The sequence below is a fragment of the Otolemur garnettii genome, unplaced genomic scaffold (assembly GCF_000181295.1).
Source record: "Otolemur garnettii isolate 467f Iridium unplaced genomic scaffold, OtoGar3 scaffold00041, whole genome shotgun sequence".
In the NCBI taxonomy this organism is placed as follows: Eukaryota; Metazoa; Chordata; class Mammalia; order Primates; family Galagidae; genus Otolemur; species Otolemur garnettii.
Window position 1 is genome coordinate 1,398,962 of NW_003852436.1, and position 27,758 is coordinate 1,426,719.

Sequence of the window (27,758 nt, forward strand, 5' to 3'; positions counted from 1 at the left end):
CATATATACACTTACATAGACTGTTTCTGAAAGTACAAGCAATGCCACTGAGGAACAAGAAGTCTTAGGTGGGTGGGTGGAGTTATTTTTTAATGTCAGTTATCTTTTATACTTATATTTTATCTTCTACCTTACTCTTTCTCCTCCAGCTACAATGGCCTTTTCACTGTTCCTCCGTTTCAAATATGGTCCCAATTCAAGGCCTTTGCACTTGCCGTTTTTGTGCCTGGAATACTTTGCCTCTAGATACTCTAATGGTACACTCTCTTATTTCATTCAATAAAGCTCAAGTGTCATCTTATTACTGAGGCTTCTTGACTACACTGTGTGTAATGACTTCTCCCACGCATGCCCTAATATCCCCCTGATACCCTTAATTCTTAGCACCACTTGACATACTAAATATTTGCCTGAACTCCTTCTGGGAACACAGCCTGGTGCATAATAGGCAATCAACACATACTCGTTGAATTAATAAAAGTACTGTTGTAGGTTTTTAAAATATCATGTGCATAAATTATTTTTCAAACAAAACAAGCAGTTAAGGAATAAATGTTTGATGATTTAGACTGTTAGACCTTTATTATAGGATAAAGTCAAAACTTTTCTCAACACATAGGGCTCTCCTAATCTGCCACATATTAGCTATGGGCGTCAATTAACCTAAATTCTTTTTCTTCTTCCATAAAGCGGGGCTATTAATAACGACTTCACATTATTAAAATTCAATTTAAGTGAAAGCGCTTTTGTAACCTTTGACGCTATAAACGTAACAATAAGCATATGGTTTCTGCCATGCAAGCCACCTGACATTTGAGAAGAGAAGTCTAAGAGCCGCGGTGGGAGACTCCACACCAGCTCTGGGCGTGCCCACGTTGCCAAGGAAACCGTGAGGGCGTCCCCGGGGCAACGCTGCTGGATCTCCCTTCAGTGTTAGCAATAGGTGGAGCGCGGACCAATCGGAAGAGGCCGGAGGGGCGGGGCGGGGCGGGGCGGGCAGTGTCCGAGGAAGGCGGTCCCGCGGCCTCGCTCCCTGACTTCCGGGTCGCGGTGCTTGCAGGGAACGTTCCGCAAGTAGCGTCGTTTCCGTTGTCGGCTCTTTGCAGTTGGGGAAACCGAGGCAGCTTCTGCTCCTCCTAGTTCTCCGCTCCTGTGAGGTGGATGCTGTTTCTTTTCGTCTTGCCTTGGGCTGCTTAGGTGCGGCTGCGCTGAGAGTGCGCGGGCTGCGCGAGCCCAGCCGTGCGCTGCGGGAAATCTGCGGTGCGCCTGCGTTGGCCCGGCTTTGTGCAAGCTTTCACTCCCACTCGCGGGCAGCGCGCGATGGGGGCTCCGCGCAGCGACTCCCTGAGGTCTGGGGTGCCCAGGCGCCGCGAGGCTTGGGTTTCCTCTACTTGGCAGTTCTGTTTCTTTTGTCCTAATGAGCGCGAACTCGGTGGTTTCCTTTTAAAGATACTGATCAGCCCAGCCGTGTTATGCACTGTTTTTGCACTCATCTGCGAGGATTTCGAATTTGACAGTCCCTCAGGCCTAAATCCAGAGATGACGTGTCCGTGAGAATGTTTAAGACAGGAAGGATGCACATTTTTGTTTGTATCTCCCCCTCACTTGCGTCTCTCCCTCCCTTCATTAAGAGGCTAAAGAATTTTCTTATGACATAAGAACCAGTTCGTAGAGTGTGTAGTGGTGGGGGTTTTGGGGTTTTGTTTTAACTCTTAATTGCATTTCTGCCCTTCACCGATGGAACTGAAAATCAAGAGTTAGTTAGGGTGTGATGTTCAACTTGTATATGACAATTTGTAAGCCATCGGTCTTGTTTTTATTGGCTGGCATCACCTGACTGGAACAGCTGTAACGAAGAAGAGCGTATTCCTAACATAACAATTCTGATGTTGGGTGTACTTTAATTGTTACTTTGTTGGACCTTGTTCTTCTTGAACAATTGAGCCCCAATTTTCAAAGGATGACAAATTAAGAAATGAAATACAACTATTTTAGCAAAAAATGCAGACTATTCTGCTGTCATTCTTTTAGGCCGTTAAATAGCTTGACTAAGTTTTGATTTTTACACATTTTAAAAAAGTGATAAATTGCCCATTTGGCCAGCCATCAACTAATCTGAGTGGTCTATATTACATCATATTTACATACATTTTGTTTTTGTCGATGCCTAATTAAACTATCACAAAATAGACAACGGAATAATTGACTTTAGTCAATCATTTGAGATTTGATTGGATAGATAAACTAATATTTTAAGTTTAAAATTTAATTTTAAATCATTAAGTTTGTCTCATATATTTCCTCTTCCAGGAAAAAATGTTTATTTCTTTGTGGGAGTTCTTCTATGGGCACTTTTTGCGATTTTGGATGAAATGGCTCTTACGACAGATGACTGGAAAGTGTGAATTGCAGCGAATTTTTGATACCTATGTGGGTGCACAGAGGACTCACAGGATAGGTAATGTAATTCAAAAAAGAAAAACTGAAAACAAACTTTAACTCTATTTCATCCCAATACTCACAGTGACAGATGTACTCCTTGTGTATCTTGATTAAGTCACTTAAAATGAGTCTTTTTTGAGTCCTTCTAGCTCTAAAATTGTATGATGTTATAGAAAAGGAAAGTAATTATTTAAGTCCTTATGTGTGCAAAGAATTATCTGCTCTAGCTCTTATATTTATCAGTTCCGTAGATTATAGTTGGAACTTATTTTCTAGAGAAAAAGTTCTATGTTCATATAAACACTTTGAAATTTTCTCTCAAAGGAGGGGAAGAAACAATGTCTTGATCTAGATTCGTTTTTATACTTAGCATCCTAAATCAGTCTTTTAATTTCTTTTTCAGTTTCTTTATTTGTGAAAGGACAGTAATTAGGTATTCAGGGCTCCCTAGGAAAGATTAGACTCAAAATCCTCACTGTCCAATACTGTAGCCAGTACAGATACATTAAACACTTGAAATGTGGCTAGTCTGAATTGAGATGTGCTATATGTGGTATACACTGGATTTCAAAGAAAAATGCTGCTCCATTCCCCTGTAAAATACATCACTTTTTCAATTCATAATTGAAAATACTGTGGTAAATTAGAACACAGATGAATAACCAATGTAGGGTATGAAGTCACTTCTTTTCAGACAGGGTAAGGAAGGCCAGGTAAGTGCCTTAGCTAATGCTCTCTGTGTTAAATAGAAAATCATGAATTAACCAGGTCTTTTTTTGTGTTGACAAGTATGCTTCTCCTAAGAAACCAACCCCTGTAAGGTTGGGGGAGTGGGGTGTTGCCAATCAGAACATGTATCCAAGGCAACACTGAAGAATGACAGATAGAAGCTGCCTTAAGGGCAGCTGGATGATTAAGCTTAATTGCTTTCCTGGTTTTCTTACAACTTCATGGCTGACTTACATTATTGCTTGCCCTTTTAATTTGCCCCTTTGACTACTTAGAAGAACAAAGTACGTTTTGATAAGAATCTCTGCAGCCTATACTAGCTGCTGTTTTCTGGAGTAGGAGAAGAATGTATGTTTAGACTTGATTGTATGGCCAAGGCATTTTTCTTGAATTTTCAAATTGTTGAGAAAAAGGAGATGATTTGCAGCTGGGTTGGAAAAAATTTTTTTAAATAAACCAATAAATATGCCTTTGTCATTCTTGAAACAGAGGCCAAGAATGGAGAAGCTGTTTTGCTATTTGTCTGTGTTAAGCAGTGTTTTTCAAACTTTTTAGTCTTATAGCACACTTGAACCTCTAGTTAGACTTCTGCGACACACTTAAATTATGTTGATCAAAAAGAGTAAAAAAAAAAATACACTTACTGTGCTTTGAACTTCTTTCAAAAATAATTTAATTATCTTTTAAAAATTTTGTGGCACACCAGAGTGCCACTGCACACTGGTTGAGCATCATTGGCCAGATAATCTAAGGTGTTTGCTTTTTTCTTTTACAATTCAGTTGCTATCACATCAAATCTAAACATTTACTCAGACTGACAAATGAAGAAAATGTAACACAAAAGATTGTCATTGCAGTCTTAAAATGAGTTTTTAAGACTTGGGCTATTCTGAGGCAGACACAAATGAATTTCTGTGGTTGGTAGACTCTTTGGGGGTCTGCACAGAAACAGATGACCCTAGGTCATGACTTTGGACTCACCTCTTTGACTTGTTATGCCTTGTTTGATTGAAGTATTAGGAATCATATCTATGCCATTCTGTAAGGTTGTATTTTAAATGTTTGCTGTGTTATTCATGTAGAAATTATATAAGTGATTTACTATTAGTATGATATTTTTTGTATTGATTTGTGGAGTAATTCACAAATAGCATATAAGTGATGTTCTTTTTTTTTTAATTCCAGAAAATTCCTTGACATACTCCAAGAATAAGGTAGGATCATATTAAGGTGATAATTCTAGAAATTGAATTATCTGAGCATATGTTTCCTTTAGAAGAATGTTTCAATTTTAGTTATTTTTAAGGTCCTACTTGAAGAGTTTTCACTCTAAAGAGCATTGAGTATAATTTCCCCTCTTTAAAAGTACTATATTGTTTTCAAAACATTTTCTCTGTATGTATTTTTCATGCACAGTGAAGGGATTTTGAATAATTATTTATCTGAGGTTTTATTTATTTTGCCTTGGGAGTTGATTGCTTTAGGGAGAAAGCCTTCTTGTAGACCGTGTCCTTAGGATAGATTATGGAAGAGAAAAACAGGTAATTTTCCAAATAAGTTGGCTTAGTGCCTGTAGCTCAGTGGCTAGGGCACTGGCCACATACACCGAGGCTGGCAGGTTTGAACCTGACCTAGGCCTGCCAAACAACAGTGACAACTACAACAAAAAAATAGCCTGGTGTTATGGCAGGGGCCTATAGTCCCAGCTACTTGGGAGGCTGAGGCAAGAGAATCACTTGAGCCCAAGAGTTTGAGGTTGCTGTGAGCTGTGACACCAAGACACTCTACCAAGGGTGACAGTGAGACTCTGTCTCAAAAAAAATTAAAAAATAAAATAAAATAAGTCATACTCATGCTACATATTAATCAGCATTTGCTATGTAACATACTATTAGAAAATCTCAGGGGTATCAGTGAATATGTTATTTCTAATATATCTGTGGGTCAGCTGTAAATGTTCTTCCTCCAGGTGGTGCCAAATTCAGGTGTATTCCTTTCATTTCTTCTAGGTCCCAGGTTTGTGGGGGGTGGGAATAGTGGGTAGCTGCTAGATGTTCTCACAGTGGATAACTGAAAGCCCAACCCCACAGACATATTTAAGTCTCTTTGTGTGTGTCTTATCTATTAGCATCCCACTGGTTGAAATAAGTTAAGTGCCCCAGCTTAAGTCAAGGGGTGGAGAAAATTGTTATACCTGCCATAAGGTAGGCAGGTGGGTATATAATTCAATTATAAGGCAGTGAAAAAATTAGGACCAATAATTCAGTCTTCAGCATGCTGTTACTTCCCTATAGTTAGTTCAGAATTTGTTATATATATAGATTATTTGGTGTAGCAAAGATAGAGTATGGTCATCTAGACAATTGTTTAAAATCCCTTGATAGATCACAATCAATATTAAGCAACAACAAAATGAATAGAATAGAAAATATTTAGAAATCATTGGTCATAATAAGGTTAAATATTGTTTTAGGAAAGTTTCATTTTAGTCATGTAGGGGTGTGTGCACCTCTATATATTCATTTGAATGTTTGTACTTGGTCATGATGCAAAATGTGGATCAGGATCAAAAATTGTTGACTTGTTATTCTCCAGTCATATTGATATTATGGATTAATGCCAGGAACAAAAGGACCTAGTTGAGTGTTGTAAGCATGTCTGTTATGTCCTAGAATGATCTATAAAATAGGGGCTTTACTGATTTAGTTACACTGTTTTATTTACAAATAGTCTATGCAAGAATAACTCATGCATAATGATTATTACAGGGAGGAGTCCAGAGTTCTCCTCTTTTGTTCAGAAGTATTAATAATATTAATACGGTGATTAATATTTTTTTTTATAATGAGAATGCAAGGGACATGTTAGTTTTAAGAACTCTAGTGCTTCTCAGATCCATTCAAGGACTTGAATGATTACCATGTAGCATTTCATCATGTTCTTTGGGATACACCAAAGAAGTAAAGGCTGATACTGAGTATCATTATAAATAGGAGTTTTAGAGAAGGAAAAGGTAAATGTAACTAGAATATTTGGGACTTTATGGTAGTTGTTATAAGGTAAAGAAAAATAAAATGTTCACTATTTTTTAAATACATTTTCTGGCTATTAAAAAGTTCACTTAAAGTAATCATGAGACCCTGATTCATGAAAAAAAAAAAGAAAGAAAAAAACCCAGCCAGGTGCCCCTGCGAGTACCTGTAATCCCAGCAGCTTCTGGAGGCTGAGGCAGTGATCCTGAGTCTGAGGTTGAAGTTAGCTATGACACCATTGCACTCTGCTCAGGGCGTAGAGTGGGGTTCTGTCTCAGCAACAACAACAAAAAGCCAAGAAATAAAAATTAAAAATAAGCAAGGAAATAAAAAGAAGTTGTGTTCTTATGATTTCATTATTAAAAATCTGTGTTTATAGGGCATACTACAAAGAGAATGTCAAAAAATGAGTAGTTAAATACTGAATTAAATCACCAATGCTTTGTTCTCTGGAAATTTTCAATCTAAGGCAGACTTTAATAAACAGAGGAAGGCTTATCACTTGAAATGTAATTTATGTGTATTTTGCACCTCATTTGTGTAGTCCACTTTGGAGACTAAAATCTAATTCTCATTTTATGATATTTCATTCACTTGATCTACTCTTTTGTTGTATGAAAATAGTCTAATATGTATATATTCCAAAAATGAGACTTTACATACCTAACATTCAAGTATATAACAACATAGGAGTATAGTTCAAAATAAAACATTCACATTTGTGATGAGGTACACAAATAGGTGAATAATCTCTAAAGATTTGCTTGCATAGTGAAATGTGTATTGCCTGTAAATATGTGCTATTCACATAGTTTATAATCTACAATCGAGGTAGGTGTAATATAAAAGACTGCATTACTTTTATTCCATGAAATACTTGTTTTATAATGAATTCATATGCATAAACTTACTATTTTACTATAAAATATGTGATTAATATACATCGCTCTCCCATTCTTTATTATCACTTATTTTTTCTTTAGTTAAAAAATAAAAAATGGCCGAAAAATATTCTTTTAGAACATGTGCTTACATGGTTTGTTAAAAAAGTTTTAGAAAAACTATTCCAAGAAATTCTTAGCATAATCTAAGTGTTATAGATTCAAGTGTTGAGTATATCTCCAAAGTAGTTGGATACGTGAGAACTTAGAAAATGTTGAAATGAGTTATATTTCACTCTAGCCTGTTAATTTTCTATATGTTGAGGAACTAAAGACTTAGCAAACGATTTGAGAGATGGATAAAAAAGCCGTACCCAGCTAACTGTATGCTATTTCAAGAAACATACTCTAAACCTAAAGACACAAACAAATAGGAACTAAGCACCAAAAAGCTGTTGTGGCTTTCAGAAGACATAAATTTGAAATATACTAGAGATTAAACCTTCTTTGTGTAACAGTTAAAGGGTTAATTTATCAAGTAATAATAATAAAAAGTCTTTAGCAACACTAAACAAGCAAGAGAGAAAACCAGATTACCAATGTCAAGAATGATGGAAGGTGCAGTCTTTAAATGTGTAATAGGAAGATACTATGAACAACTTTATGCCAGTGAATTCTGGATCTTAAATGAAATGGACAAAGGCTTTGAAAAACAATGTAATAAATTCTTTAAAACAAAAAGTTAAAAATCTTATACTATTAAGTATATTAAGTCATATACTTAATAAAGAAATGTAATCTATAATTTAAAATTTTTACATAGATCTTCAATCTTGGGTTCACTTGTAAATTCTTAACCAAACATTTAAGAAAAGAAATAATAATAAAAAGAAAAGTTTACCATTACATAAGCTTCTAGAAAATAAAATAGAAACACATTTATGATGCCAGCATAATTCTGATACTAAATCCAAACATGGACAATATAATAAATAAAAATTACAATTCAATATCCTTCGTGAATAAAATGCAGAAATCCTGAACAAAACATTAGCAAATTGGTACCATAATACATAAAAAGGATAATATACCATGATTGAGTTTTCTAAATTAATGTATGTAATTTGCCACATTATAGTAAATCAGAAAAATAGCATTTCAGTAGATACTAAAAAACTGTCTTGATAGTTTTTTAGTACTTATTCATGATTAAAAACTCCTAACTAGGAATATATATGCACACCCTTGGAAAAATGCTCAGCATTATTAGTCATCAGGAAAATGCAAATTAAAGCCACAACAAGAAGGCAGTACATACACACCCACTAGAATGAGGTCCTAAAATTACCTAAATGAAGTAGACTAATCAATGTTGGTGAATACCAGTTGGAGTATAAGATGGTATCATCACATTGGAAACTGGTTTGGTTAGTTGTTAAAAACTGAATGTATCTATCCTATACATGGTATCTTAGCAATTTTACTCTTAATTGTCTACCTAAGAGAAATGAAGATGTATATTTATGAAAATGTAATAAAGAATGTTCATGATAGCTTTGTTCATAGTAGCCTCAAACTGGCAACAGTGCAGATGCCCAGAACCAGGAGAATGAATAAGGATTGAAGTATATTCATACAATGGAACTCAACAATCAAAAGTAACAAATTATAGAAATGAGTAAGAATGCAACTGACTCTTAGAAACATATGTTGGGGGAAAGAAGCTAGACACAAAGGAGTGTATACTTCATGATTGCTTTTCTGTGCACTGAGCTGTGGTGATAGAAATCAGAACAGTGGTTGCTTCTTGGAGGAAGGATTGATTGGGAAGGGGTATAAGGGAACTAACTTTTTGGGATAATAGAAATGTTCTGTATCTTGGTAGGCATGTGAATTACTTGCATGTATCCATTTGTCAAAAACGATGAAACTGACATGTAACATCTGTGCCTTTCACTGTATTATGTTCCGATTTTTAGAAAAGTAATGAAATAAATAGTATACACCAGAGAGTGTACACTAGACATGGCTTCTTGTTTATATATGCTGGATAAATTCATTTAGTTAGTCATTCATAATGTATTTAATAAAGTTTTGAGTATAAATCCCTAACTGATGTGCTGTACTCAGCTCAGGGTATAAGAGTAAATAGGAGAGAAAAATGCTGGTGGAAAACATAGAAATGTGAACAAAATATGACGTGGTAATGGTCTCTTACTGAGGTATGAATATAAAAAGAAGTAGGTAACTCCAAGGCTGCTGAGGAAGGCTTCACAGAGGAGGTGATGTTGAACTGGTTTTTTAATGTTTTAGAAGTGTGTCATACATACTTTTACCACTGCTGGTATCTAAGTTTCAAGACGTTTCCTGTAGCCATATTATCTTAGGATTTGACAAACTAGACTTGTTCACTACATCTGTATTTTCACTGATTATTAGAATGCTTGATCATTTCCTTCTCACCTTTTAATTTTCTTCAATCATTTTCTAATTTTCTCTGGGTACATTCCCTCTGTCTCTGTCTCTAGTAATTTTATGCATCACCTTTATATCTCTTTTACTAAAATGGTTCATTTGCTTAAAGTTTTCATCTGTTTATCTTCATTTGTTGGATAATTGTCAGTGATCTGTTATATTCAGGGTATGAGAAGATGCACTAGAGACAATCTCTGTCCTTGAGGAAATGTCCACTTAATATATAAAAATAACTAGAATATGGTTAGAGTCCTAGAAAAGGCTATACATAGATTATTAATGGGAATTCTAAGAGAGGAGAGGTTATTTCCACTTTGATAGAATCAGGGAAAGTTTCCTGGGCCAGGTATTTGAAATGGCTTAAAAATGGTATGGTATGTTGAGAGATTGAGGAAAGGAGTATTCTAGATGAAAGGCCCAAGGTAAACAAAGGCACAATTCCAGATATAATTGAAGTGTTCTGCATAGAGCAAAATGCTTATCAGAGAGGATTTTGATGTTAGCTTATAGATGGATAAGCATTAAAGAAACCTTTTAAGGTTAAGGACGGCATAAACTTGCTTGTTAATTGAAAGGAAGGACCCAGTGGATGTTTATAGGACATACTTTTTAAGAAATCTGTTTTATATGCTGAATAGAAAAAAGACTAAAAGGATATAAGCTGTTGAAAAATAAAAATGGACTGCTATACCTCAAGGTCAGTAGCCCATAGCTGTGTAGCCAAAACTTAAGTTATGCTGATTTCCTTGAAATACCAGCTCAAATCATAAATGAAACACGAAACATAAGCTTTATGTTCTCATCAGCATGATTTAGTGAAATTAAACTGATAAGCCAGCTTACACAGTTTCTGCTTATATTAAAAAGAATGTTAATGTTTAACAACCAACACTAAAAAGGTCAAAATACTTCCTTCATTAAGCTTATAGTGCTGGAACTGCCTTAAAGCAAGCTTCTTAGCTTGATTTTGAATCATTGTCTCCTGGTTTGTGAGCTGTTTTTCTGTGCATACAGTAAACTTCTACAATTTTAAAATTTGATCTGATTTTATTTTTGACAATGCTGATTTGTTACCAGCTGTGATTATAGATTAAGTTTTCTTCTTTGTGCACTTATGTATTTAAATTTTTCAAAAATTCTGCATTTAAAATATTTTACATTTTTACTTTTTTTTTTTTTTTTTTTTTGGAGACAGAGTAAAACACACATCTTCCTAGCTAGAGTCAGTGGCATGGTCCCAGCACAACTAAAACTCATAGGCTCAAGCAATCCTCTTGTGTTAGTCTCTTGAGTAGCTGGGACTATAGGCACCTGCCACTATACTCAGCTAATTTTTCTACTTTTTGTGTAGACAGGGTCTCCCTCCTGCTCATGCTGGTCTTGAACTCCTGCCCTCAATTGATCCTCCTACCTCAGCCTCCCAAAGTGCTGGGTTTATAGGCATGAGCCACTACATCTGCTTCATAAGCACACTACGGTCGCAGCTCGTTTCCTAAGAATTTGTCAGCTGAGAATCTGTTGATTCTTAGTTAAGGATTCCTTCATCGGATAGATCATGCTGCTTCTCTTTTATTAATAAAAGACAAAACAAACTATGTACACACACACACACATACATATATGATAGAACCTCCATAGTTGACTGCTTTCTCTACATTGGCCACCTCCTTAAGTTGACCTAATTTTCATAGACTGGACATGCACCACAAACAAACTGATCAACATACGGAGGTGGTCAACATAAAGATCTAGCCCTGCTATACTGATATTTATATGTGGTGTGTATCTACTTCTGCATGAATATATACATATATACACACACACACGTACACACATATATATGATTTTAGCCCTGGAGAAAATTTGAAAAACATTTGGTTTCTTTTGCATTTTAATATCTACTTTGTAAAATTGATTAAATGTCTCTAAACTTCTTTTTCAGCTAAAAGAATTTTTCTCATTCAGCTTTCTTTCGTATAAATAGGTTTTACAGAAGGCAACACATATTGTCCAGAGTGATGTGGACAAATATGTAGAAGATATAATGAAGGAAAAGAATATTAACTCTGAGAAGGATTCCAGGTGTGCTGTTTTTACATTATTCTTTTTTTTATTATGGCACTTGTAGCCTGTGAGATGTAGAGATCACACACAGTTCCCAGTCCGATACTAATGGCAGTATACCATCAGCCTTCTTCAAGGTAACTTACTGTTACTTTCCCAAAGTTGAATGCCTTTGGCCACTGTGTCCTTTTGTCCTTCAAAATTAAGTTCCTGGCTGGGCAAGGTGGCTCATGCTATAATCCTAGCACTCTAGGAGGTCAAGATGGGTGGATTGCCTGAGCTCACAAGTTTGAGACCAGCCTGAATCAGAGCTAGACCCCATCTCTAAAATTAGCCAATCATTGTGGTGGCCACCCTCTAGTCCCAGCTACTTGGGAGGCTGAGGCAAGAGAATTGCTTGAGCCCAAGAGTTTGAGGTTACTGTGAGCTGTGAGCCACGGCACTCTACCGAGGGTGACAAAGTGAGACTCTGTTTCAAAAAAAAGAAAAAATAAAAAGGAGAAATTCTTAGAATTGCAAAAGTTTCCATTTCTGCCCTCTTTCTAGGTAATTTTTTATATAATGTTCTGTGTTTAAGGAGGTTTTTGGTATTTTTGGATTAAACTGAAAGCTATGAAATGCTTTCTAAATGGACACAAACTATGAGCTATGGAAAGCACTACTTTATTGCTTTAAGAAGGCATGATGTAAAAAAAATACTTTTATCATTTTCAGTTTTAAAATCTGCATGAGGACATGCTTACTACAGATAACTGGTTATAAACAGCTCTATTCGGATGTAGAAAGTGTGAGGAAAAGGCCATATGATTCTGATAACCTGCAACATGAAGAGCTCCTCCTAAAGGTAATTTTTGTTTTCTTTATTTAGAAATGTTGAAATCTAGGAAAATAAGTCAGACTTGAGCTGAGTAAGGTCTGTGTGCAAATTCTAGAAGCTTACATAGCCATCTTGTTTCTTTGGCCTTTAAAGATACTTACTATGTTGAATTTTGTTGATAAGGAAAGATTTTTAGTTAATTATTTTTATAATTCTTCTGATAAGCATTATTAAAATATAGTCAAATAAATATTACTTTAATGCTTTTAATTCTCAAATAAAAAATTTATACATTTATAAAGGGAGAGTTTTTCTACTGAAAGGTGTATCTTTACAAACTTCAGATTTTCCTGCTACTTTAGACCTTTTTTTTTTAGCTGCTCTCAAATTGTGAACATGGATGTCCCTTTTCAGATTATTATAGCAGATCCTTTTGGGACTTATGGAACGTTAGTTGTCAAATAGTACCACAGTAGATTTAAACATTAAGAAAGTGAAAATTTAGAAATATAATTTTCTTATTTCTTATTTCTGAAGTGTAAATGCATAAGACTCAGGAGTTGCCAAAAGTAAAGAATATTACACCTAGAGTGAGCTTTACAGATCATTTAGTCTTGTCCCTTTATTTTATGGTTGAGGATTTAAGGCCCAGAGCAGATGGAGTGATTTGCTTTAGGTACTAGAATGGTAAGGCCTGGGATAGAGCTGAGTCTCTTGCCGGTCCTCTACATCTATTCCAGTTTTATTTAACCATACTTAAAGTTAAGGAAAATAGCACATTGCATTTGACATTATGAATTTATTATAATGAAAGTACTGCAGAGAGAAACATCTATGATATCTAAGTAACAATAAAAGATACAAGCTTAAAAAAAAATAAAACTTTTTTTCCACGAAAAGTATAAAATATATACTTGACCTAATTTTAAAGATAAAACTTGGCTGAGGGTAATAAAAATATGTATCTTAGTGGGCCGTTGTGTGGATTGAATTTTTATGCTTAAAATAGTGCCTGACACTCACTGGGGATTAAGTGCTATTTCTATCCCCTCTTCCTCCTCATTCTTCCCGGAATTTTGGATCCTTGCGACATAATACCTTTTAGAGGGAATAAGATACAAGTCCTAGCATTCTAGTCAAGGGAATTTTTACTGTGGTGATCCATTGTGAAATTCAGTTCTAGAGGTGGAGAGACAATTGGTAGTGACTTTCACAGCCACCACATGTACTCAGCTGTCTTACTGAGCTCCTACATAAAGAACTATGTAATCCATGTTGCTTTATCTGTAGTCCAAAGAGCACCTTCACTAGTATATGTAGATTTTCCCAGTTGCACCCTATGAAATTAGAATCTCCAAGGGTAGAACCCAGAAATTTGTTATATATGCATATTAAATTTGGAGTATTGGTGGTATTATACTGTGGCTGTCACCACATCACTGAGGTCTTATCCTTGACATAATTAAACTTCTTGCTGAATTCATGGGGAGATGCTTCTGTGAGCAAATCACATGTGTTGGTAATAAAAGTAGGGACCAGTTGAGACTTAATCTAATGATGATATATATTTAGCTCCAGGGCCAGAGTTGACCCTGTTTTAAATCAGGGTCCCAAGTCTTCACTTTTTTAGGTAACAGGATACTCTTCTCATTAGGAATTATTTACTTAACCATGCCTGAAATGGTAGTGAAATGGGAAAAAATCCAAGTATTTCTGTTCTGTAAATATTCACAAACTTTATTTTTAAGCCACCTTCTGTAAGTCTTTTTTGTTTGATGACTTGTGGTGTTGAATTTAGAAAATGAATAACTTCTCTTAACTTTATTTTGCTTTGATTAGTTTGTTGGTATCTAATATTTGATAGCTGTTCTTAAATCATCTTCATTCTTAAATATGTTTATTTAAAAAAGGCCATTTTCTTAATGGCTGTTAAAATGCTGAATGTTGAATGCTGCATTGAGCATTCAACTGAAAATCTGTAAAATAATGATAATATAGGTTGAAATACAATCAATATCATTTCTTCTTGGTTCCCTCCCTCAGGATTGTTTTATTTTTTTCTGATTAGGGATTAATCATTTACCCTAACAATAGAGCCTTTTCAACCTTTTTTATTTCATGGCACACTTCAACCTATATTTAAACTTCTGTGGTACACTTAAATTATGTTGATCAAAAAAAAAAAAAAGGAGAGAAAAAAAGAATATACTTACTGTGCTTTGAATTTCTTTTAAAAATAATGTAATTAATGATCTTTAAAAATTTCCATGGCACATCACTGGCCTATATAGTATATAGTTCTTGAAGCAAGGGCCAAGAGCTTTAAATACTGTGCTCTTCTCAAGCAACCAGTTTACCAGTTTAGGTATATATGTATTAATTAATAAATAAAGACATTTCATTGTTTTAGATCTCTGTGTATTATTTGTTAAATTTTTCCAAATCTATTCTTTTTTTTTTTTTTGAGAATCACTCTGTTGCCCAGGCTAGAGTACAGCAGCATCATAGCTGGCTGCATCCTGAAGCTTAGGCACAAGTGATCCTCCTGCCTCAGCCTCTGGAGTAGCTGGGCCTACAGGCACATGTCACCATAGCAGCCTGGCTAATTTTTCTGTTTTTTAAAGAGACAGGGTCTTGTTTTTGCTCAGACTCTTCTCAAACTCCTGAGCTCAAGTTATCCTCACATCTTGGCCTCTTGAAGTGCTAGGATTAGAGGCGTGAGCCACTGTGCCCAGCCTATATCAGTCTTTTTAATTGGAATAAATGCCCTATAATTGGGAGGTAATTGAAAAGTTTTCTGAAATATTTAGAAATATGAGTCCTTGTTCAACCTGTCTATGTTTTGTTCTACAAAGTTGTTTTGTTGAAAGCATTCAATTACTCATTATATGTGAGTATAAGCCATGAGCAGGAATATGTCTTGGTAAACTAAGAACATCACTATTATTTGTAATATAGAAGCTTTTTTGTACAGCTTTGGAATCTTCTAATGCCAACGGAAAAGTTGAAGGCCAGAATCTCCAAGCAGTGGGCTGACATTGGTTTCCAGGGTGATGATCCCAAAACAGACTTCAGAGGCATGGGCATACTGGGATTAATCAATCTTGTGTAAGTGAAAATATACTTTCCTTTCTTCTCTGAATGAAATTACATGAAATCTCCAATCTAATTAAATTCTAATAAGAATGAATGTAGCTGTCTCATACTTTTAATACCTCGGACTTTAATAGCTTCGGTGCTACAAGTATTTGCTAATGTGCTGTCAACAGTACGAAGACATGAAAATACACTTGTGTGTGTGATGTCTTTAATTACCAATGCTTTCCTCTTTGTCGTTCTGATCTTCACTCTGATACCTCCTAAAGAATTATGTACACGTTTTCTTACTATTTTTATCCTCTTGCTTCTTCTCTCTGGGCTCTCTGATTCTGTTTTGGGAAATATAATCAGGTAAGATGATAATAACGTTTCCTCAGATATGTTCTTCACCACTTGTGACAACTAATCTAAATCCCTGACTTGTCATATAGGCTACTCTGTGGATGGACTCTTTCTCCTTTATCTTCTTTAATACCTCTGAGTAGGTACATACATGAAATCCCAAAATAGGTTAACTCAAGTAATAATTGATAGCCTGGAAGATTAATTTCCTCCTATAAGGATATGCCAATGTACAGATGCTACTCTATGAATTGTGACTTACAGATTGAATGGGAAACCTAACCATTAAAGTGAGGGTAATTCTTACTGTGAAAAAAATTAATCCTGAAATTAAGCTTAATTGAGTTAATATTGAAAAAGAACATTTAGGTCAATGTAGATAAGACTATTTTGGAGGAAAATAGAAGACATTATGATAGGATTTCAATATCCACAATTTTTTTCTAGTTACAAAAGCATTTAATTTCCTGTAATACCTAAATTTGTAGACATTAGAGTTTGTTAGAGTAATTCTGCTCCCAGAGATAAATGAAACTGTAATGTTAAAAAATATTAATTATAAAAAGTATTCCCAGCATTGTCCAGAAGAGAAATTAATTTAGCATAAAGTTAAAATAATTTAATAGGATTTGATTCTAGATTGTGGTTAGTGGTTCTAACAGACCTTTACATGACTTACCTGTTTCACTTTATTTAGAGCTAGCATCAGCTGTGAAAAACAACCAGCATTCACATATATTAATAACTATTTAATGTTATAACAGTGTTTATCATTTTGTGTATAGAGCTATGACACAAGTATCAAGCATATAGTCAAGAAACAGGAAAGCTGTTAAAATGCCATATGTAATTTATTTTTTAAAATTTCTTGGCCTTTGTCATGTGATTTCTGGAGATATTTTCTTGCCTTGAAGCAAGGCTTCAGGTAAATGAATGCTGAGGAGGGTATAGAGGAAGAATGGATGTTGTACAAAGAATGAATTCAAGAGAGATTGAAGAACTCTGAATAGATGAAGAAATAGAAAACAGCAAGTAGGAGAATATGCAAGTTCAAGTCAAAAATGAATGTAGGAAGGAAGGGAGGAAAAGAAAGTATAGGAAGGAAGGAACAGGAAAAAAGGTAGAAGGGAAGGAACTCAATGTAGATTATTGTAAAGAATAGTTTTACTTACTGTATAGATGTTTATTTTTTATGCTTAGATACTGTTAAGATAGGAGTTAACTAAGGAAATTTAGCATAGAAATTAAAAGCCGCTCAGTATTGCAGAGTGAATATTTTAAGGATAGTTGGGCTCATAAAATCTAATACCGAATTATATTAGGAGTTCTATATACAAAAATCAAATATAAATAGTCTACTAGGGCATTTTAGAGTCAATCCAAGGAAAAGGTTGGAAATTAGAGTACTTGAGAAAACACTGCATTAAGCATGACTTTGTTAATATTTTGGGGATCCCTATTTAGGCTCTCATGAAAGTTTGCATATTTTCTTCCCAGAAAATGTATACACAAAAAAATGTGTACATAATTTAAGGTGGTTCAGGGATCCCCTTTCATTCATAAATGATCCTTCCTTCATTGGTTTCTAAGTTAACAGTCTTTGGAGTAATGGGTTAAAAATTAGAGCCAATGAAGAAAAATGACATGTAGAGTATTATTCTATAGAAGAAAATTATAAAGGGAAGAGTTAGCTTAATGAAAACGTAAATGATTGTTCCCTCTAAAATTCAAGCCACAGAAATTATTATTATTATTATTATTTTGCTTATCTTCATGTCAACATCTAGCCAGTTATCGTGTGTATGTGTATAGGTGTGTGTGTGTGTATGTGTGTACCAGTGCATTTTGAAGTGATCCAAATGTTGAACAGATTAGGTCCCTTAGCAATTCAAGGAGTTTGTGTTAGTACAGGCTTAAAGAAGATATGAGCCTACAAATAGTTTTATATACATTACTCTTGTACCTATGAATACTTTGTTTTACGGCTAGTATTTTAGTTATACCACTGAGCGAGGACGTTTTTTGGTGCAAAAGAAATGCTATTGACTGTACTCTGATTGCACTGAAAATAGCATTGAACACTACAGACATAGGTTATAGAAGAAGGAATAAGCATAGGTGAAAGACAGAGTGGCCCACCAGGTGCATATTGACTATTTCATAGAAATAAAACAAGCAAGTAAACAAAAAACTCTATATATTTGGGTTCTTTTTTTTTTAATTAGGTAGGCAGTCTCTTTTTCGATGATATATTTGTTAAAATACTTTATAGGCTTGCCAAGGGCCTTGTTGTATACTAGATCGGCCTTTAATGCCTAGATAACTCAGTATTAAATTTTGACTCAGAAGCATCTGTGAATCACTGAAGTGGTTTGAGATAGAGAAGGGGATGATTGTGGCCATATCAGGGATATTGTTTTCTTTTTTCTTTTTTAATTTAATTTCAGAGTAGTAGGTGGTACATGTTTTATTTCTATACTTTTGTTTTTGCATAAATTAAGTCAAAGTTATAAGCATGCCCCCAACCCAGACCATGTGCACCATACCCAATAGGTGTGAATTTCCCCACCTCTCCCCCCTCCAGGTTGATTTTCGTTGAGATTCACTTCCATATGTGTACTTAAGTGTTGATTAGTTACAGCCTGGTATTGGGTACATGTATTTGTTTCTCCATTCCTGTGAAGTGTCACTTAAAAGAATGGTGGTCTCCAGTTCCATCCAGGTTGTCACAAAAGATACTAAAACATCATTTTTCTTTATGGCTGCATATTCCCTTCTATTTTTTTCTTCTATAGAATAATAGAATAATACTGTATATTTCATTTTTCTTCAGTGGATCTAGTTTTCAACCCATTATACCAGGAGCTGTTAACTTAGAACTCCATGAATGAAGGATCACTTATGAATGAAAGGGGATCCATGAACAACCTTAAATTATGTTCAAATTTTTTATATATACATTTTCTGGGAAGAGAATATGCATATACCACATTTTATTAATCCGTTCTTGTATTGGTGGGCACCTGGGTTGTTCTATATCTTTGCGATTATGAATTGTGCTGCTATAAACATTCATGTGCAAGTGTTATTTTTATAAAATGACCTTTGTATCTTTGGGGTATATACCCAGCAGTGGGATTGCTGGGTCAAACGGTAGGTCTACTTTAAGTTCCCTGAGGTATCTCCATAAGATTTTCCATAGAGCTACTTATTTTAAAAGTGGTTTTGGGAATTGGTTCTGGATATCTTAAATTTGAATAATGTATGTTCATTTCATTATTTTTCTCAAACTTTTTTAGGTATTTCAGTGAAAATTACACCAATGAAGCTCATCAGATTCTTTCTCGTTCAAATCATCCAAAATTAGGGTAAGCTGGAGACACTAAAAAAACTTTAATCTCTTGAATTTAAGATGATTAGGTGATTAGATAAATTTGAAGGTATTTCTAGATACTTCTTAAAATGAAATTATTTTAATTAATAAGGACTTTATAAAGGATATTATATTATGTAATATATTATTTTTAAGGAAAAGCCCATTTTATATGTATTTCTTTTTTTTCTTTTTGGAGACAGAGTCTCACTCTCTTGCCCAGACTAGAATACAATGGTATCATCATGGCTCACAGCAACCTCGAACTTATAGGCTCAAGTGATCCTCCTGCCACAGCCTTCTGAGTAGCTGGGGCTAGAGGTGCCCACCACAGTACCCTGCTAATTTTTTCTATTTTTAATGGAGATGGGACCTCACTCTTGCTCAGGCTGGTTTTGAACTCCTGAGCTCAAGGGATCTTCTCGCCTTGTCCTCCCAGCGTGCTAGGATTACAGGCTTAAACCACTGCACCCAGCCAGTTTTGTATGTTTTTCTGTATATTTTTATCACAAGATGTAGTTTATCTATAAAATGGAAGTATTGGCCTTTATAAAATTTTTTGAGAAATAGATTTGAACATAGGAATAGGAAATAGCTTTGAAATGGGAATCAGAAAATGAAAATTAACTTTGAATATTATAAAGGGAAATGCAAATTGAGGTCATATTGTTAACTTAATTATTGTTTTTATACTTTGATGATATATCTAATCTTTGAGAAAACATAGTAATAATGTTAGATCGTAAAATAACCTGAGAATAAAGAAGAAAATAAAAGATTTGGTGCATGTAGTTCCTTCTACCCCCTTTTTTTAAAGAGTCTAAGTTTTAGATATAATGTGAACAGAGATTTATTTTTATTTCTTAGATTATGTCTGGAAAATAATGGCCTATTAAAAAGAATTTTTGGATCCATTCTGATTTATTTTTATTACTATGTAGAGATTTTTATAAAATCAATATTTTGACATGAAACAGGTTACATTATACTAATTCGTTACATAATTTTAAATTTATTTTGTGAGCTATTTGGCTAGCTGTTATAACTGGTGATGTTTCTGACGTAGGTATTCTTATGCAATAGTTGGAATCAATCTTACAGAGATGGCTTATAGCTTATTGAAGAGTGAAGCTTTGAAGTTTCATCTCTACAACTGTGTTCCTGGTATACCAACAATAGAACACTTTCATCAGTTTTATTGTGAGTATTAAAATGAGTTAAAATTAGATCTAAGAGAAGTCTTAAACCATTTTGAAGGTATAATATATATTTTAATCTAATACCTTGATGAAGTACATAATTTATGCTTATCATTTTGTTATTTAGGATCTTTGAAAAACAGGAAAATAATGGAAGATGGGCCTCCAGAAGTATTTTGTACTTTGTTTTTATATTTGCTGGTAAATTGAATGAGACAGTTTTTCACAAGCAGACAAATACAGGATTTAGTTTTTCTGTAGGCATTCATTGTCTAGTTAACTCCAAAATGAATGAGACAGGTTTTCACATGCAGACAAATATAGGATTTAGTTTTTCAGTAGGCATTCATTGTCTAGTTAACTCCAAAATGAATATTCCCTGCTTAATGAATGCCATTGATTCAAGGGCAGACCATTTGCAGACTATTTTGTTACTCTTAATTAATTCCCTTCCAGGAACTTTTCACCCCTCCTTATTTCAAGGCCGATTTTTTTTGTGGTAGGTTGGGGGTACTTAATAACTATTCATAAAGCTATTGTTATTATCTCTGTTCTATTAACTTTGTGATATATTTGAATGCTAAAGCTTTAATTGAATGAATCCATCTTCTGAAGCTATTGCTCGGAAGCAAAGAATTCAAATCTAATTTTGCTCCATAGTTTCTTGATCTTTTTGTGTCTTTAGAATGTTGTTTGCATGTTGGTAGGATTTAAGAAAATACTTAGATAATAAATGGCCAAATCGTAACTTCATCTGCATTGTTGAAGGTGTCATCTACCTCTATCTTTCCCATAATCTCCTCCACCTTTACTTAAATCCCTAATTCCAGTTTTGTCCACATCCTAAATTTCTCTTGAGTTTGTCTACTTCTTTCCATTTCCATTGTAAATGGGCATTATCAGGCCTTTGTTACTAAATTATTGTATTAGTGTTTTGTTGTTTCTCTGTGATGACACTCTTCCAATAATCTCCACATTGAAGATGTAGTTATTTAAAATGAAAATCTAATGATTTGATTCTACTGTCTAAAATTCTTCAAAGGGTCCCCGCTACAAGATCCTGTATAACGCAACCTCGATAACCTCTCCAGGCTCCTTCTGCCACATTACCAGCCCCCCACAGTCTAAAGTTTAGGCATACTTGTGTTCTTTTAGTTGCTCCGGTATTTTATTCTCTCTCATTTTTATACCTGGCTGGTGACATTCACTCAGCCTGGAACACTGTTCTTGCACCCTCTTTCAGGTAATGCCTGTTCATCTTCAAATCTCAGTTTAGACGTGATCTTCTCTGGGAACTGTTGCCTGAAACCTTTCCATGATCCAGTTCTTTCTCTGTTATTTGTCTTTCGTTCTCTATTGGAGACCTGCATCTGCAGTCCCATTCACCCCATTCATCCCATTCATTCCTTCCTTCGCTTGCAACAAGTGTGTTCTAGTCCCCAGGAATGTAGCAGAGAATAAGGCGAAGTCCCTGCATTTGTAGAGCTGGCATCTTCAAAAAGAAAGCAAAACTTTCCCTTAGGGTGACATTCGCCTCCAGTTGGTAAAACTTTTCATATAAATGCTGTTTTCTTGTCTTCACCTCCAATTTTTATCTAACTTTAATTTAGTTCTCTCCCCACTCATCTGCTGACATTGGTTTTCTCAAAGACACCAACAACATTTTTTGTTGGTAAATATAATAACCATGCTTTTCCTTCATATCATTTGATCTAGTTAGCAGCTAAGCCTAAATGAGCTCACCTTTCTTCTTGAAACACTGTCTTGGCTGTTCTGATGCCACACTGGTCTGGCTTTCCTCCTACCTCACAGGAATTTCCACAGATGTCCACTCCCTTACTAAACGTAGGAACCCCTTTAGAGCCTGCCCTGGACCCACTTCTGTTTTTAGCTCTCATTCTCTCTCTAAACGATCTTATCCAGTCCCTTGCTTGAAATGCCATTTGTATACTATGATGCCAAATGTGTATCTTCAACCCATCCTCTTGCTCTAGCCTCAGCATTTGATGTCCAGGTGCTTTTTTATCCCCTTAATAGGTAAGGATAAGGGATCTTATGGGGATGGTCACACGAAGTAGAATTCAATGCAACATGTCTTCAGATAGAGGAAAAGGTTTTTTTTCACATTCTTAGGGACCAGCATTAATGATTTCTTACCTGAGAAGACTGAGGATTCCTAGCAGGCATGAGCAGCTTTCCTTTCCCATCCCAAAGTCGTCGTTGCTGGGACTGTGGTCACTTGCCTCTACATATTTTTTTTCCTCTAAGGAAATACAATCTTTGGCTAATCCTATCCTTTGAACATAAAATAAAAAGAAACAATAAAAACCTCCCTAAATAAGCACATTCACTGTATGTAAATGAGTAAATAAACCAAGAAGTTGGTAGGTAGGAAAGCTGTACAAAATGACCTCTGTCCTGTATTTTTCCCGCTAAAGACTATAATTTGGGTATCTTCAGGTATCATTGATCTTCAGTGCCCTCAACACCAACATCTTGGTTGGCTTCTGTCTAGGAGGGGCGTCAAGGTAATATCTGGGGTAGAAAAGTCATTGTAGAAGCCTTGTTTCTATCAGTTCAGATCCATAGCGCTGTAGATCATCCTGGAAACCATGAAGCTCATGGTTTTCAATTTTGTTGAAGCTCTTAAATACACATGCCTCTTTGGCATAAGTTCTTTAAAAACTAATTTTTCCAGTTCGAATCCAAGTCACGGCACCAAAAAGAAAATTAAAAATATTAAAAAAAACCAAACTGATTTTTCACACCTATTACCACTGCAAGTTTCATGTCTTAATTAAGACTATGTTTTTCTTCTCAGAAGGGACCTATTCTGTAATAATTTCATTTTGGTGGAAGAGTAGGCCCAATTAATTTGTTCAAATCAGTTCCAAGGTCATAATTTTTCTTCAGAAGAAAGAGCTATAAAGAGATAGCTTTCAGACTTTTGGTCTGTTTCTATGAAATTTGCCTTCATCTCCCTTTTACCCCTTTATTTTTGTGCCTTTAAAAAAATGTTTTTTTGTTCTATGTATGAAAGGCAATTGTGAGTGGTGATTTCGCTTTTTAGCTCTAGTGTTACTTCTTGTACATCTTGACTGTGACCAGGTTTCCACTAGCCTGGGAAACTGCTGACCACGGTCCTGCAGGAAGACTCAGAAGGATCCATATGTCCGCATATCTGCATTGTAGTTTTTCAGAGCCACAGGTTTATCTGGATTTTTGATTTGGCAGTTCAGAAAAACAATAGCACATCAAGTTTTATAATAAAAAGTTATTCCCCAATTAACTTTATTAAGGTATGTTTATATAGCATAAAATTTACTGATTTTAAGTGTATATTTCAGAGAGTTTTGGTAAACTTACTGAGTTGTATAGTCATGATCAAAATCCAGTTTTAGAGTGTTTTTGTCCAGTTTTGACCCCCTTCCCATGGTCTCCTTATTTTTAACCCTTGCGGTAGCAGCCGGCAGGGAATTTTAAGTTTAGTAATTTCTATTGAGTCTAAGTGTTCCAAACCTTAGAGTCTAAAGGACAATATGTGTGTTTCATGGAAACAGCTCTTTCCCAGTACTTTCTGCAAAGCTTCAGGCATCTTATCCCAAGGATGGCCTGCCAGTTTCCTAGAATTGTGATGTCATTTTTTTATTGCTGTTTCCTCATGCCCTTTTAAATCAACTTAGCTATCATGGTCTCAGTTCTTCAAGTTCTTTCAAGAGCACAGATTTACGTTAGAGGCCAATGATCTCATTCTGAAGAGAGAATTTTCTAATATTTCACACTTGAGTTTGTTCCAGGCCTTATATGTAGTATAGTCATTTGAATGGGTTACATTACTGGCAGTAATGAAAAGCAATTTAAAGGGCACAGTATGGAAAATATCTAAAACTTAATAGCCAGTATTATGAAAAAATAGCATGCCATAAAATTTGGATGGCTGTCTGAGTCTCCCTACTACCCAAAACATTAATCTCTAGATATTTTTTCATTGTACATCCCTGTTGGTGTATTGGGGATGAGAGAGGAGAGAACCCAGACTGCATCTGTATATTTATGGGTGATTTCTATGCAAGTACTATTGTCCTAATATATACACAAAATAAATGTGTAATAAAATAAAGACAGAAAGTAATATTGAAAACTAATTACAAGATTACCATTCTCACCCTGTCTTTTGGGACCAAGCAAAAGATGGTCTTCTGAGGTTTCATTCTTTGATTTTTCTTATATATCCTAATTAACAAAAATCTGTTTTATCACATATCAAGAAACTAATCTGAAGTCTTTCTTAAACTGGCCTTCTTGGCGAGTGATATTTTAATGATGGAATGTGAAAGTTTTTGCCTGTTAATGTTTGCTTAATGAAAGGGAACTTCCATTTTTTTCATACTAGGCAATTTGGACAGTCTAGCCACACTTTGTATAAAGTTACTGGATATTTTTTCTCCTGTTTGACTGGAATAAGTCACTTTTATCCCTTCCTGAGGATGGGATGAAATATATATATTTGTGTATATATATGCAGCAAGATTCTGATCAAAATAGGATATTATAACTAGCCACAGACCATGTGATTTCAGAACATCATTTAGTCTCTCTACACCTGTTTCCTCCTTGGTAAAAAGGAAATAATAGGTTGCTGTGAGTAAATGAGCACACAGTGAACACAACAGAAGAATTTAAAAAAAAATAAATACACTTGGTTGAATATAAAATAGGCTTTAGGTTCTTTTTCCACTTTTTAAAACAGATTTATTAAGGTATAACTGATATACAGTAAACTACACATATTTAAAAGTGCACAACTTGGTAAGTTTTAACATATATACAATCATGAAACCATCTTTGTGATTGAAATGTTAAATATACTCCCACCCACAAAAGTTTCCTTGTGCTTCTTTTAATCCATGCCTCTTTCCCCTTCTAGAATTGTGTTTAAGAGGAACCATACAGTATGTGCTCTTTTTTGTCTGGTTTCTTTCTGCTTAATTTTTGATTAGTATTAAAACTTTTTAATGAAAACTTTAAAAAAAAAATTTTTTTTTTTTTGAAACAGTCTCAATCTGTCGCCCTGGGTAGAGTGCTTTGGCATCATAGCTCACAGCAACCTCCAGCGGGCTAACGTGATCCTCTTGCCTTGGTTTTTCTATTTCTAGTAGAGACAGAGTCTCACTTTTGCTCAGGCTGGTCTCAAACTTGGGAGCTTAAGCTATCCACCCACCTGGGCCTCCTACAGTACTAGGATTATAGGCATGAGCTACTACAGCTGGCCTTATAAAATATCAATGTAAAGCAAAATTTTCAAATTAACTATCATTTCTTTTTATTGCTTAATATTCTCTTACATGCTACACATTGTTTATCCATTCAATAGACATTTGGATGTAGAGTGGTTTAAATTCACATTTAAATTAATGTATCTGTGTGTATATTGATATATAAAAACTTGTTTAGTTTCTTGAAATAATTTTAAATTTGGGAGGGTTTTTGACTACTGTAATTGAAAAACCAAACAAAACTATTAAGCCTATTTTTAGTTCATGTTTTTTTATTAAAGATAATGAAAACATGCTGATAGTTCATTGATAAAAGCAGAAATAATTCAGATTTAGAAATCAAGTAGAAAATAGTTTTCTCATATTTTATCATTGTTTAACATTTATTACTTTCATTTTTGTGCTTCTGGAGTGTCTGGGGATAAATTTTTTTTCCTGTTTTCAAGATAACTTTTGAAAGTAACACATCTCTCAAGTTTGAGGTATTTCATTGGTTTTTGAGACAAATAGTAAATGTTCACTAAATATTTTATTGATGTTGCTATTTATTTTGAACATACAGAAATACTACTTATTAAGTTCCTGAGGTTTCTAATAATTTAAAGATTATTTTTGATTATTGTATCCTAATATGGAATTTAAAGGATGGTTGTATACTTTATAAAAACGAGATGGTTTAAATATGGTTTCACTATTGAGGAATATATGCTTTGTTTTTCTCTAACTGCAGGTTATCTTGTCTATGAATTTGACAAGTTTTGGTTTGAAGAAGAACCAGAAAGCATTATGTATTTCAACTTGTATAGAGAGAAGTTTCATGAAAAGATAAAAGGACTCTTACTAAATTATAATGTAGCACTTACTTTAAAAATATAAATCATCCATTTTATCCTCTATTTTTACCACATTTTGCACACACAACAGAATTTATATGTTGTAATAGAAATTATCTGATCAACTTCACTCTTATATAATTTCCTACAAAAGTATTTCAGAAATTCTATTTAAGAAAGCTAGTGGACAATCAGTGTATGTTTACAATTGTTTATACACTGTTCTCCAAAGGTACCTTATCCTTCCAAAGATCCTCTCTGTAGAGACATGTGGACTACAGTCTGGAACTTGGGACTTGGCCCATTAAGTGTAAAAGTATAAATCAGGTGTTTGTATTAAATTGGTTAATTAACATGTGTAACATCAGTTTCCATTTTTATGTGTTGTAGCTCTCAAGTTAACTTGTTTTCAAAGTTCTTGTAAGATTTTTTCTTTTTTTTTTTTTTAGCTTGGCTGTTGTTAATTTTCTTTGTCTTATTTTTATTATTTGAGGGTTAATTAACAGCAAGAGCAGTTTTTATGGTTTTGTTTGCATCTCAATCACATATCATAATGTTACTTTATTAGTAGCAACAAGAGCACAGCCATGTCAGAGGATGAAGAGTCATGGCCTCCTTTTTGGTTTTTCTGTTAATTGAACATGATAACGAGAGAATGGCATTATTGGTGACTAGCTTTTTTTGTTTTTAAGTAATACACTTTAAAATATCACAGTGTTATTTTAAGCTTACAGTCATTTTCTCACCATCAGTGTTCACTTTTTATCAATTGTAGAGAAGAACCTTAGTTAGTGCTTGGCGTAAGGGCCTTTTATGAGGCTTCTCTACCAACGTGTGTTTATGAAAAGATACGTATTTGTGAATAAATTCTTGACTATATTCAGAAGACAGTTTTTATTTCAGTAAAATTGTCTCTGAGACTAAGGAAGAAAATGTAAGGTTTTTAAACATCTCAGTTACACATCGTTGGTTTGTTTGACTTAATTGTTAACTCTTGCTTCTCTTTGCTTGGCTCCGTGGTGTTTTTAGATGATGATTTATAGACTTTACGTTAAGTCTGTGGGACACTACTCTAGGTTAAGGATGAAGACTGTGTATTTTGTATAGCTTTATTCTCCTAAAATCTCAGGAGCGCAGCAAATATGGTCAGGGATTATACAGTGATGAGATTCTAATGGGAACGATTTCTTCTTGGT

The 27,758-nt window shown here is 34.6% G+C and overlaps 1 protein-coding gene across 1 annotated transcript; it reads left to right on the top strand.

Annotated features, from left to right (window-relative positions):
• The first annotated feature begins 1,037 nt into the window (after positions 1-1,037).
• ELMOD2 (ELMO domain containing 2) lies at positions 1,038-26,929 on the top strand. The gene is made up of 9 exons (XM_003790179.3): positions 1,038-1,157; positions 2,311-2,458; positions 4,357-4,385; positions 11,544-11,641; positions 12,338-12,467; positions 15,415-15,548; positions 19,181-19,249; positions 20,321-20,454; positions 26,460-26,929. The coding sequence occupies exons 2-9, from the start codon at positions 2,317-2,319 to the stop codon at positions 26,603-26,605; spliced, it is 882 nt and encodes a 293-aa protein (XP_003790227.1). The 5' UTR covers positions 1,038-1,157; positions 2,311-2,316; the 3' UTR covers positions 26,606-26,929.
• Positions 26,930-27,758: the final 829 nt, after the last annotated feature.